Source organism: Sparus aurata, chromosome 15, assembly GCF_900880675.1.
Source record: "Sparus aurata chromosome 15, fSpaAur1.1, whole genome shotgun sequence".
Taxonomy (NCBI): Eukaryota; Metazoa; Chordata; class Actinopteri; order Spariformes; family Sparidae; genus Sparus; species Sparus aurata.
The window spans coordinates 14,349,128-14,363,595 of record NC_044201.1 but is presented as its reverse complement, the minus strand read 5'-3'; the positions used below and the strand labels follow the sequence as shown (position 1 = coordinate 14,363,595).

Genomic DNA, 14,468 nt, shown 5'->3' with positions numbered 1-14,468 from the left:
TTTTTTTTTTGTCAGCTGCGTTCATCCGAGGACACGCTCCACACAAGGATCTGAATCTGCAGCATCACACAAACACCAGAGATAAAGACCAACTGCTGAGTGCCTGTCAGGGTAAAAACGGAACAACATTGAGCAGGACAGCGCAACTTGGGGTTCACGGCCCAGACAGTCTCTCTAGAGAGCATCAAGCTAAATATAGTCCGTCTTGATCAGTGGAGACGTGACAGTCAAAATGCTGAGAGGAGCAGGGCTTGGTAAATAGCAGACTAAAAGGGTATTGATAAAGTCTGTTTCACTATTAGGTTTCAACCTCAAAAAGGAAATATCTTGAGCAATTGCTGTCTATGTCTGGCTTATGCTCCCTGTAGTCCTTTAGAAGTGCGTGCTATTTATGTTAGGGCTGCGTGATAAGGTAAAAAAAAAGTCATAGTGGGGATTCATCTACTTTCATTTTCATGAAAAAACAGTTAAGATCATGATGATGTGACATTTGTTGTGGCCTGTACCAACATCTGGAGAACAATATCACTGCATCACTACAGTACTTCATTATAACGCTGTCTTCTACAATTTTGACCTCGCACTTTCTGCCATGCAGTGATTTCATTAATATTTCTATTAACGCAGCCCTAACATCTTTGGCTTCCTTTTGCCACACTTGAAAGTTCGTGGTGAACTCCTGAACCAACAAGAAAGTGATAAATATGATTTTAAGCTACATATTTTTGGGCAAGCCAAGGGGATACAATAAAACAGAGCAGCCTTAATGTTTGCTTTGATTGATCGTCTCACTCTGCGTGTGAAAAAAAACTAGCAGTTGTCGAATATCTTCCCATAAGCACACACACACACACACACACACACACACATACACACAAATATTTCCCGCTGTACTGCCAGATTGCAGAGAACAAAACTGAGGTAGGTAGAAGAAAGTAGAAGAGCACCTGTGACAGGGACTAAGTCACAGCCACGCTAGCAGCTTTGTGAGGCTGTACGTAGGCACAGCTGTGATTTGAGCTTAATCAGCATGCTAACATGCTCGCTATGACACGGCTAGCACGTGGATGTTTAGCAGGTGTAATCAGGGTTGGGAGGGTTACTGTATTCCGATACAGTCACTAGTTACCTGCCAAGGTAACTAGTGACTGTATCGGATTTGCTGAGGTTAAGACTACCTATCCAAGTATCACAATATGAAAGTAATGTAACTTGAGCACTTTTTGATTGGTAGATTTTGACCTAATGAATGAGTGTATGAAAAGAACTGATGGGAAATATCTGAGCCAAATTTCGGGACAATCCATCCATTAGTTGTCAAGACAAAGCCACGAATGTAAACCTCGTGGTGATGCTGGAAAACAAGTGAACGGGTCCGCCAAAGTCTCGAGGATCCATCGCATGTGAGCCACGAATGTCGGTACTAAGTCTTGTGCCAATCCATAAGCCAGATGTTGACATGTTTCACTGAACACATGAAAAACCTTTACCTTGTTGGAGGCACTTGATGAGAAGTCAGAGGATAAAAACGCAGGCCTGTGAAAAAGTTTTTTCATGGTTTGAGGTGTTTTTGTCTGAACCAAAGTAGTGGTACATAAAGCCACTATGGTGCCGCAAACATGACTACAAATGGTACTGAAATATGCTATTTTTGATGACAAAATATCCTGGATGCACTGGATCTTAATCTGGGTAAAGAGTTAGACATCACTCTCCTAATGGGATGTATCGTGACAGCCATCATAATCATATAAGACAAAGAAGCTATTATCAACTTGCTTCATCCCTACGAGCCGTATCCAGCATTATCTTTAAATCCACGACACGTCAGCCTGTGGCCCTCCCTCGGTAAAAAGTTTTGGCGTCACTGAGATAGACGGACATTAATCCAGCACTTCTGTACGGGACGTAAATACTGCTGCAGTGCCGCACTGCACACAGCTTATCAGCTATTCTGACACCGGCAGATTATTTCACATTCAGGAGCCTTAACTAGCAAGGCAGCCTCTTTCTTTCATCCCGTCATTTCTCTCTCTTTTTCAAACAAAGATACGCACACACACACACACACACACAAAAACACGCGCACACACCAGGAATACACATGAAAGGATCTTTGCTCTTTCTGCTCTGCAATGAATCATTAGTCTGCAAGGCTAAAAAAAGACACCACCAAAGGCACAGAAATAGCGTCATGTCCAATCGATGGTCGACCAAAGAGAGACATTACTCTGGATTATTGATGACTTGGTCTACCTTGCATCCCACTTTTACAGCTGGAGTGGCCGTCTGATATTGAAAGACAGTTTAACCGCAGTGGAATCAAATCACGGAGAGAGAGAGTCCAGTGTTCAGAAAAATATTGTCTTAATGAGACGCTTCAACAGTCTTTGATTCATCTTCTTGGGGCAGTCTGAAATGCCCAGTGGTTATTCTGATGGGAGCCATTCACAGGACATCAGTCTATTGGTAATTTCGATCGAAAAGGGAACTGAGTCGAGCTGTGGAAGAAGAAGAAGAAGGGATAATTGGAGGGAGGGTGGAAGGAATGCGGGTGCGAGGGGTTAGGAGGGAGGAGGATCTGTCTGCCCGGTGTCTCTGATGTGATTACAGTCAGCAGGACAATGAGTCATCTCTGGGTGAGCCAGACTACTGTGACAGAGGCTCTCCGCAGCTCTGTGTGTGACATCACACCTCCATAGAAAAACACAGGCCATCTGGGTAATTGCACTCTGCAAAATACTGCATATACAATCTAACAAGTCATTTTGAGACTTGTATTCAGCATGGAAATAACTTTAAGGAAAAGCTGCAGTTTATCACAAGTTGTTTTGTTTAAAAGTGATTTGCCACACGACACAGCTACAACTATGAATGGAAGGTCAAAGGTGAACCAGGACCTTGGCCTATAACATGTACTCGATGTTTAAGATGGACAGTTTTGGGTGTAATTTTACTATTCCACTTGGGGTTCTCTTTTAAATAAATTTGGCAAGCTGGAGTTTATAATAACCTGCCTGAAGGTCTGACTGCTTGTGTTTCTTGCCCAGTCCGTTCAGCATGTCTCGGCATTCCCAGATCTCTGTAACTAATCTGGTGAGCACAATATTATTATTACTGATGAGAAAATATGGCCCAGACTAAACAGATCAGTGATAGCAAGTATATCCAAAGTATATCAAAAATGAGGAGGGACTTGTGTCAAGTATAGTTTCACGCTTTCCAATGAACAAAAAAGTGCAGGATCAGGAATATAAAATGAGAAGATGTCACAACATTTGAAACCTGCATTAATTGATTTTTGGGGGGAGAGGAACAACGTACACTGTTTATTTTGAAACTTAAATGCAAAAAAAAACTTCAGGAAAAAAATTACCTCAGAATAACCAAGTAAAGACTACTTAATTGAAGTTGTACAAGCTGATAAGTTTAAACAATTAGTCTACTTAACTTGGCTAATTTGAAGTAACCGGTTTCCTCAATTGTTTTTGTGTAAATTCCCTTTGTCAGACTTTACAGTGCACTGTACACAGTTTGTTTTTGGTTTTCTATCGTTACTTGGCCTCGCTCACCAAAGGGTGCCTTCAAATCCTCCTTCGCAACCCTTTGCATATTTTGCACTGAGCAAGTGTAGGAATACTAAATGACAAATGATTGTTTAACAAGCAGGCAGCCCCACAATTTGAAGAGATGTTACTGACCATCCAGCAGCCAGCTTAGCCTCAGTGATTGTAGACAGTTTTCCACAAGTTTTTCCAACCTCAGCTAAGTGCGTCACATGTCCTCTGACTCTGCATATTCCTGAACGTCAGCATGGCTAAAAAACATTACATTTTAGTAGCAACTTTTACTCCTCTTTTAAAGATTTCACCTTCCATCAACTCAACTGCACCAGTCTCACCACTGAACACAGAGACACTGAACTGATATCGGCTCTTCCTCAAACTCTTGATAAAACAGGGTAGCTTAAAAGTACATATTTTCAAATTATGTATTTTTTTTTACGCCAACAATTCCTCTTTGAGCTTGCCTGTGTTGCCATCTTACTATATTTAACATTTCATTGAGTGTTGTGCTGTCAGCAGGGACGGCACATCATGGAAAAGTCAACACTGCTCACGTCACAACGGGCTGACAAAAATCCAAGACAGATGTTTGACTCCCGTGCACCGGGGCTCTAAAAAAAAAGAGTTTTGGATGAGAATCCATGTGCGCTGTGTGTTTTTCCAGCTCAACTCCGCCTCTTCCACTGTGAGGCACTGTATGTTTGCCTCGGCAGGGGCTGCACAGAGGGAGTGAGGCTGTGGAGAAATCGAACCGCGCTGGGCGTTTACATGGTGTTTCATAAAGATTAAAGAAGCCAACATATAACAGGGTTGTTACATTTTACTGAAAGGATCAGATTAAACCATTTATAAGATTTAATTGGCCATTAAATCCATTATTGAGACCTCTCTTAAATGTTTAGCAGGGCGCCACACTTGTGACTTTGTGTCTACAAAAGTAAGACTTGAAGCAATTTTGCTTCAATAACATTGATTTGAAATGAACCCATTACTGAGTCTTTAGAGGTTCTTGTGATGGCAGCAGAATGATGCCTGATTTGCTAGAATGTATATTACATAATGCTATAAATAAGTCAGCACGCAGGACATGAAGCGACCTCAGCACAGAGCAACTTACTGTGAAATATACAGTAGTACAATTTTTCCGACTGCTGCTCACATTCCTCATTCTGGGCTGGATGTGTTGGCTGTGCTGACAGAGTGATCTGTCCTGCCTCATCACCAGGGGATGAAGTGACTGATATGAGCCTAAACACACAATGAACACACACACACACACACACACACACACACACAACCATGGTGCTGAGGGAACAATAACCAGCAGAGCATCCCAAAGCCAGGCGCAAAGGAAGGGGGCTGCTCTCTCCACCCCTACGTCCCACCCCAACCCCCCACCCATTTAAGCAGAGCCTGGCTGCGTTGGCAATAATAAAGGCTGCAGATGATACTCTGGAGGGAAGTGAAGAAGGCCATCTTGAATCCCCTGAGGACAGATTTTACCGTAACACGTGGCCCAGCCTTGCTGGTAAATAACAATAGAGTGGGGTTATTGACAGAGGGTGCGGGATTTGCTGAGGTTAAGACTTTGTTGGCTTCATTTCCCACCATGAGCCCCGAGGAAAAGCGCAGCCAAAGTTGGAGGTTGGAGCTGCACGGGGAAGAGGGGAATTCAATTAAACAATAGATGAGAGATGAAAAGAACCAATAAAATATTCAGATGCTTACTGCCTTTGTTACTGTAAGAGTCACAGACAGAAGAGTTTCCAGTACAGACAGATAGCAGCCCCCAAAGGAGAGTGTGTGTATAGTATGTGTGCATGTGCCTTAGTGTGTATGACTGTGTTTGTGTTGCATAGAGAGGCAGAGGGACAGATGAAGACAGTGGCACAAGCAACCATCTCCAAGCTTGGCATCCATGCCAATACTTTTTGGACTCCAGTTTGTCTACTTCATAGACAACAGACTCACACACACACACACTCACACACACACACACACACACACACGTCCTATCACGCTTTGGGATTTCATGGTGGGCATATCTGGTCCTGTTTGATATTCATTATGGGTCGGACCCCATTGGAATATTTCATCCCAAACTGGTAGGATTGGTTGGATGTTGGAGTAGAAAGTGTGTGTGTGTGTATGTGCGTGTTTGGGGGAGGGTGTGTGGAGCTCTTTATCACCCAGACATAACAAGAAGCCCTTAACCCTCCCCTCCATGAATATGTATGGGTGTATTCACCACCTCCCCACCCCTCTGCCCCGCCACCAGCGTCCCAGACAAAGCACTTCAAAAGCGGGCACAAATTGCAGGGGGGAACCCTATCAGCCTCCAACAGGCCCCCCAACCTTGAAACACTAACCCCTCAGGGACTCGGGTTTGGAATAATGATCCGGTCTGAATGGCTGAACGCCACAGTGTGGAGCGTTTGTTGTCGGGTGGGTACATCATAATAACGGCACGCTGATAAACAGAGAGACTTCCAGTCCAGCCACTTATCTGACAGGAGACAATGGTGGCTTTATGAACTGCAGAAGCCATTGTGTTTGTAGGGCTGATGGAGGCCTTGGCTTTTTGCCTCGGAATGATGATCCATTATGAACCCCACACTCCTCCTGCGTCGCATTTCCTGTGATAATCAAACCGACTGATGGCAGACGGGGAGGATGTTTGTTGACGGGCACAATGTATGGCTGCAGTCTGTGTTTCTCTCGTGTGATTCTCGTGTCACTCTTGTTGTTTTAGCCTGTACATTTTAGTTTGGTGGCCGTCTCTCCCCCCCCCCCCCCGGCCGAACACTTATCTCATCTGTATATTCTGGTCCTGTGCGCCAGCTGTACAAACAGTGCGCGTCTATGAGAGTGTGTGTTGCATTGATGTCTGCGAAAGGGTTTAGCTCCTCTTTCAGGGGATAGACACTGGCAAGCTTCAAAGATGAGGCACCACTGCAGTTGTCTGCAGCAGCACTCTGCGAAATCACAGCAGGCAGCTACAGGGAGAGGCACATGACATTAGACTCCCATGTCAGAAGAAATGTGACCGGATTGTGAATGCGGAGAGTTGTGGGAGTTTGCACGAGGCAGGTGACGTATACGTGACGACGATCACCTCATCTCACAGAGTCAGCGTGTTTTCTTGTCTTGCAGTTTAACGCAGAGAGGGAGCATAAATGAAGTTGGACAAATGTGCACAAGTCACAGAGGCACGCATAGACCTAGGCAGAAAAGATGAGACTGTCGTGGGTACACATGGCCCCAATAAGTTACAAACTATTTAAAGGTTATTCTTGGCTTTGAAAATAGGACAGCCGCCTGCACCCGACAAAACGCTAACACTGCAATCCCTTTATTATGATTCATCACTCCGAGCATACAGTGTGATTCAGTATTTGGTCAGCTGTGCAACCATCTGTTACAGAGCCCACCTGGCTTCTGACAGGTTGCATGATGAGATCCCCAGAGGACGCACGATGAAGTCCTAGGTCGCAAAAAGCGTTCCCACGAAACGAAAAACTCTAAATGTGGATGCGCGAGGCCAGACGTGCCTCCCGCCACAGACAAATCCCAAGAGCCAGCGAGTCAAGAGGCGAGGTAGCCGGTTAAGTCGACGGAAAAACTTTCAGAGGGAGTTTGTGGGGGATGGAACATGTGGCAGCCAGAGGTTACGGGTGCTCTGCCAGCACGAGGGACTTGATGGCAAAGGCCTTTTTTCTTTGCGGCGAGTGGAATCCACATGAAGAGAACCGCCCCAGAGTCGGACGCCGCCTCCGGCCACCAGTGTGCTGTCAGATACACAAACAAACCTACACACTCCTATCTGTCAAAGAAAATCTGTAAACATGTTGGGTTCTTTTTTTTTTCCGGTGATAGAGATATTTTCAGACAAAGCGTAAAAATATCACAGCGCCCACATGCTGAACACAAACTCCACTGAAACACAGAAGTATTACATCAAGCCGAGACTCTATTAAGGGAGCTGGAGTGGAATGATGACGTATGATGACCTATTACTGTGATTAATTGCTTTCATATTCAGCTCCAATGTGGAAAAAGGTGATGTAATAGTTTGCTTTCGGTTACATTCATAGATTCAGTTACACGCCTGTCCATTAAATATTTGTCCTTCATTTTTTCAAAGTGGTCAAGAGAGTCAAAAGGCAGACATTTGTTGCCATTGCTTTCTCTTGAGAACTGAATGTAAAGGAGGCCTTTTTAATATTGAAAATTGAGCCTATGTAGCTGGTTGCTATGAGTCATAATGACAAACAATGGTCAACCTCACAACCGCATGCCGCTGTAAATTGCCGGGAATGTGTTAATATCTGTGAACCCCCCCCCCCCCCCCCCCCCCCAACACCACCAGACTTCACCTAATTCGGCCCACAGAACAGGGGCGACCTCGGCTATAGGTGGAAACAATCATCCTTCTCTCTTTTTTAACAGGGCGCTATGAATGAGGCCACAGCTGACAACAATGGAGTGTACCTTTTAGATGGTCGCCATGGCAACGGCTGCAGACAGAGCGAGGGAGAGAGAGAGAGAGAGGGAGAGGGAGAGGGAGAGAGGGAGTGCAGGTCCATAGCTCTGCGCAGTGTGGATCCCTACACTGGTGCTCCACTTTCCCTCTCTACATGTTACCTTTCCCCATCACCCTGCATTGAAAGACGGATCGTTTTCACCCACAACTATCTGCACATGATCGCCCTGAACGTTCTAGATTCGGTGTCAAGCTCCAACAAAGCCAGATGCCCGGCTCCAACATACATTTACACAAAGACTGACGCTGCCAAATGAAGCAGATTCCGAGCCCAAGCATCAGCTGCTGGAGAGTACTGAGAAGGGCGTAGCGCGTTCAAAAATCAGAGAAAATGTGTCTATATGTTGGAGATGCACATTGATACACTGTCATTAGTCATGCTTCTTGCAAGCAACACACACCCACATAAAGAAAAATCACGTCCATATCATCGTGACTGTATCACACATCCACACCTTCTGAAAATGATCCGAAAATTCAGTCAAACTGAGTCTAATTCAGCCAGACACGGCGGTGCAAAATACAACTGGACATGCTGCACATCTACACACACTGCAGACAGTCACAGCACGACAAGCAAGACAAATCCCCCCCCCCCTAAAAACACACTCATCACACACACATGCACACACACCCTCTCAGACCATGACCGCTGGAATACCTTTTTCTTTGACCATGACCATTGGAATCCAGGTAAATCAGCACCAGAAAAGGCTCCGGCTATCGATCAGCAGTAACACAGCAGCAGCTGTTAGTTTCCTTTTTTTTTTGTCAAGACTGAGGAGCAAAAAAAAAGAGAGCTGAGACACCACAGAGAGAGAGAGAGAGAGAGACAGACAGAGACAGAGAGAGAGAGAGAGAGAGAGGTGTAGGCGCTGCTCAGCTCTCCTCCCGAAAACACCGCTACGGCGCGGGGTTTGCCTCCCCGACTGCCTGTTTTGCTCCCATCCTCTCCTCCTCCTCCTCCCCTGCCCACTCCTCCTCCTCCACCTCCACCCCCTCCTCCCTCTCCCGTCCCCTCCTGCTCCCTCACTCAGCCCCTCTGTTGTGTCAGCCGCCTCCTCATTGCAGCAACCAGGTGGCTGCCGCTGCTGCTTCTGTCAAAAACAGTTACAGATCCCCCCAAAACGCAGCCCTTTAGGCAAATACAGTGAAGTCATGATTGGGGGCCACATATGTCCCAGGCTACTGAAGACACACATGTAGAAATAAACTGTGCTACTGACTGGTAAGGCATAAAGAGCACCCTATATACTGTATATATAAATACATCTGTTACATCAGACTCTCCTCTTCTCTCTGCTTTTCAGTTGTAACATCTTATCCTTGCAGCACATCACTCTGGACTTTCCACTGTAAACTGTGTGCTACGATGTGAGAACTCAATTCCAATGAATAAAACGCTCGACACACTGATTTTTGACAGGAACAACCCTTTAGCAGATCGCTGCGCTGCACAACACACACCTCAACAAAGGCTTTGTATCAGTACAACGGGGCAGCGGGCGGGGATGTAATTAGCCCGCTGCGCAGAAAAACTGATTCAGTTTCACAAAAATTAGCGTATGTGATAGACATAGAAAACAAACATGGACTTAAAAGCCTTGAAATCGTGAAATGCAAAGCTACGGAGTCATAGGCTGAATTATTTTGTGAAGTTCATGACAGAAACTGGAGGTGGTTACAGCACCGAGCACCAAAATGAATAATTAAAACTTAATAAAAGATGTATTAAACACACACCGTTAAAAAAAAAATGATGCCTCAATGAAAAGCAGTTATTTTATCAAGGACGACGGGAGGATAATAGGGGTTATCTAATCAGATCCAATTAACACTGTCGACCTGATCATACACAGCAAAGCCAGCCTAAGTTGTTAATAATCGCACCCTTTCCAGCAGGCCGTGTTCTGTTTGAGGACTGCGTGTGAGATCAAGTCGGGCCATTTGAGGTCGCAGGTTAGACTTACCTTGATCTCTAGCATGAGCTTTGTATTAATATCTTTAGTGGATCCCCTGGAATCCAATTACAGAGAGCACGGGAGAGCACATCCCTGGCTGGGACTGGTGGTCACACACCAGCTCTTATATCATCTGCTGCTGAAATGACCAGTGACATCTACTGCCATCTTTACTTTAGAGACTTTGCTCACACTTGTGACGTAAAAAATCTTGCAAAATAAGAACGGATTGCGTGTTTAAATGAGTGTACTCTTTAAGTGATAGACGACGACCTTTGTTCACCACGACAGGACGCGTATCACTACTTAATGCCCAACCTTGTCCAACAAATAAAATCCACTTAGATCCAGCCAGACATAGCAGATGACCAATCCAATGTGAGTAGACACTACATGACTGCAGGAGTAACTTAGCCACTTCACACCAGCACCCAGTGGGGACCACACAGTCCACGATCCATCTGTCCCACGCCAGAGAAGCCTCACTCTACCTCTCCATGGCTGAAGGGAAGGAATACTTTTTGCATCAGCACCACCTCTGTAATTGCTGATGCAGGCAGCCCATTACGCATTCAGAGTGCATTCATACACTGCAGCGTCAACTGTGCCACCTGCTGGATACCCAACAGCGTGCATCGCTCTGCACATGGGGCGTTTTCTTCTCATCGGGCGATGGAAGCATGCCAGTGAGGCTAAAATAGTTTGCGGACATTTCTCCAGCACTCCACCCTTTTTTATTATGAAGGCAGAGACACACGTAACAAGTTTGTGATGACCGAAGATTGGAGTGGGTGTTTAATAAGACCTGTTTTCCAAATGTTGGTCATCCCGCTTAGGAAATGAGAGGTTTACAGTGTGGCCTCCGAGTGTTTAATGCAACACAAAGATAATAACAGTAATAATTTGAGCCTTCATAGCACCTTCCAAGGGAACCGAGGATGCTTTACACATGAGGAGGTCTTATTGTTCCTGTTGCTGTGTCTTCTCATAATACTGTAATGGACCTCATCTTCCCTCTTTTAACAATCTCAGTTGGAGCTGCTGGACATTCATGCTACACAAGGCTCGCCAAGAGCAATTCCTGAGCACCAAAGCCTAGTATCTATGGATAAGGGGTTCTGAATGCTCACCTATGGATGATCCATGTCTGACTGGCCATTAATAACCCGGCTGGGTAACTACACCCTGCACAGCCCTCATGTCTGTGCAGATTAAGCACAGCCACTAGATAGCATGTCATTGACAGTAATAAGTGCCTTTTCTTTTAAGTTCAGAAGCTAGATCGACATGATACTGTAATGCAAGAGGTCACATTTACTGTAAACAACAGTGGATATACTGCACAGTTATCCCTGGGATTAAGGACTGTGGGATGAACTACACACACACACATACACACACACACACACACAGAGCAAACATGTTAACACTCAGGATTTGCAGACTTTCATTCAACAAATCCAGCAGACACGTAGCATGACAGATTTTAGCAGCTGAAATCATGTGGAATGTTAATAGGTTGTTATAAGGCTGTTTGCATTTTAGTATGTTAACTTGCTTGTTTACTGGTTGTTTACATGTTAGCTTGTTAGCAAGTTCCTAATATGTAAGATTGTTATCACTTTTGAAAAACAGCAGCTACTATGCTGAGACGAGGGCTTGAAAATTGTTTCTATTCTTTCTTTCTTACTCGATGGTGATATGTTGTGGTTTCTTGTGACAAATGCCCTAAACGTAAATGTGAAAGTGCTTGTTAAGAAGCTGTGAGCATGTGAGCTTGTTATGTCATTGTTAACATGATTAAATACTAATAACCAGCATGTCTGCTGGAGCACAGACAGACCTGACTTTCTGGATGATGACAAGAACTTCACCTGCTTGTTTCTATTTTAAAATGTGTTACAAAACACACGAGAACCTTTTGAACAGCATTCCTGTTCAACCAGGTTCATTTCTTCAAAGTGTGTTTTCACCTCGGCCACATTAACATTCCTGTGTTGTAGCACCGCTGAATACACAGAAACATATTTTCGCTCCAACAATCATTCAACATTTCGACATTTTCCAAACATAAAAACCACATTTCTTCATCTACAATCCAGGGAATTTTGGGTTGCGGATTTATTTTTCATTCTTCTTTGAGGTATGTATGATCAATCACGGGGTGACCTCTGGATAACATCACCCGGGGAGAAGAATCAGTGCCACTCATATTCAAAAGCACTCACGGGTTGAAATAATGCGGCATCAGCACAATGTTTCGGCTTTGTTGGGCTAGACGCTCGACACTACAGAGGTTTCAGAAAAAGGTTAGAGGGGAATAAAATGATGACAGTTGCAATTTTACAACAAAGTTTTTTACAGATATTGGGTCTGAGAGAAGCTGTCCCAAAAAGAGAAAGGAAAAATCCACTATTGACTGTCACTGTCTGATTGATTTTAGCTCTCTCTGAAGAAATGAAACGGCTAACATAAGCGCTGACCTCTGTGATCTTTGATCCGGGGTCATTTTGCAGAGACAAACCTTCTTTACTTCAACCCCAAAATAGAAGCTGCTGTCTGCGGCAAACAACCAAAGTACCAAGCAATGATGATTTTACTACTGTGCCTGGCATGCAGTCAGAGAATACATAAGGTCTGGAAATCTCGATTTTGTCCCCATGCCCATGTGGTAATCCTGATGTAAGCCGCCATGTCGTTTCCCCATGTACTGTTGCTTGGCAAAAACTGCAGCAGGTCTGCCCTTGCATATGGGTTTTGCATTATATAACTACGGAGTGGACGGTGATTAATTTTCCTGACTTTTTCAACATTTGACGCTTTCTGGCGTCGGGGAGTTACGGTTGCGTAACCAGCGCAGCGCAGTTCTCGCACATACGCACAGGTCAGATGTGAAAAAACAGCTCGAGATAGAGGTGTAATTACTCGCCGCCATCCAATTAAAACGGAGTAATCTCTGAGCAGCAACTAATCAATTTACTGTCTGACATCCACTCGCAAATGGAACAGAAAGAAGAGCAGCCAAATTACAGTAAACATCAGCAACTTGTGGCACTGACTAACAACTGTTGAAGAGTGAGAGCAGAGAAGGAAATAATAACATTCGATGCAACTTCACTTTAACAACACCTTGCATTAAATCGACGCCAATGGTTGTTATTTTTTCATTAAAGCTCGTCTTACCTGTTGCCACATCATTCAGCCTCTCACTTAGATAATAGTCACTGGGGTTGAGGTTGGGCACCTGCTCCATATATTGTTTAGGAATGAGGTACAGCACCTCAGCCACATGCCCATCCTCGATGATGGACATGCGCTTCACTGAGCTCTTGCGCTTCACCCGGACGCGGTCGACGCTCTGGCTGCGGCTGGAGCTGCACAGCTTCCCCAGGCTGTTGAGATTGGGCAGGTTGGGCATGATGGCGCCCTGGTCCCCTTCGACTCTCCCACAGAGAAGAGTGAAACACTGCAGGTAGACGCCGGCCAGGGTCGGGCTCACTCCGGCTCTAAAATCCAGTCGCCTCCGGACATCAAGAGCGCGGGGTGTTCGCAGAGGCACGAAACAGGAACAAGGGAGCCAGAAGAGCTTGATGGGCGACCCCACGGCAGCTCATCATAAATACATCCAGTGAGGAAGCTCCTCTTGTTAGGTTCCCTCCACCTGCCACTTCAGACCTGCGCTGGATGGAAGATTCAGAGCGAGGTCACCCCACCCCGTGGTGGAGACGCCTGACAGGAGGCGACAGGTATGACAAAGCAGTCTGCTGCAGGTAGAGCCGAGTGAGAAACAGTGAAAGAAGCTTACACTATGAGTGTCTTCAGCCCAAACCAGCCTGGTGCCTTAAGCAGCTTAGGGCTGACGTCGAGCCTATGATTATCTTCTGGGTGGGGTTAGGTAGCTCTACATCAGGTTGGCCCAGCGTATGCTGGGAGTCTCTTTGCACCTGATGGGACCCATATGCATCCAAATAATTCCTCTGCTTCTGTCCAATGAAGAGCTGAGACTCTGTGAAACATGTTGTTTGGGTTCAAACATGTTTTGATCTGGATTATAGGTCAAAGTGAGTGATTAAATATTAAGCATTTCAGATGCATCGAGACTCCCTTATGCTTAAAAAGTGTTGTTGTCTGACTGTACTCTGCATTAAGTTGATGTACAGTAAGACCAAATGGATGCATAGGAGTAAGTAGCATCCGAGTGATCCAACACATACTTTCAGGGTAGATTGCCTTGGGAGTCTGCCAGCCCTTTGCAAGGTCAACAACCAGCAATGTCGATCCCGCAGCCAACAATGCACAAACCCACTGTTAATCATCAGCAGGATCCTTCACAACACTCATCTAAAATCGGGGGCGAAGTGGAAACGCCAGCACTGGCTCTCGGTTATCCGGTGACAT

The 14,468-nt window shown here is 45.2% G+C and overlaps 1 protein-coding gene across 15 annotated transcripts in view; it reads right to left on the bottom strand.

The window, feature by feature from the left end:
* Window positions 1-14,468, bottom strand: part of ablim1a (actin binding LIM protein 1a) — a 45,427-nt gene that overhangs the window by 22,853 nt on the left and 8,106 nt on the right. For 3 of the 15 annotated variants that reach the window (XR_003986963.1, XR_003986964.1, XM_030442256.1), the window contains exon 1: window positions 13,254-13,822. The exons of 2 other annotated variants lie outside the window; for them this stretch is intronic. Coding sequence is in view for 11 of the 13 variants with exons in the window: in XM_030442256.1 (XP_030298116.1) it covers window positions 13,254-13,488 (235 nt within the window). In the remaining 2 variants the exon portion in view is untranslated. Of the gene's footprint in view, window positions 1-8,770; window positions 9,095-13,253; window positions 13,824-14,468 lie in introns of those variants that run through there. 10 more of the 15 variants (XM_030442255.1, XM_030442257.1, XM_030442258.1 and 7 more) reach the window with 7 other exon arrangements.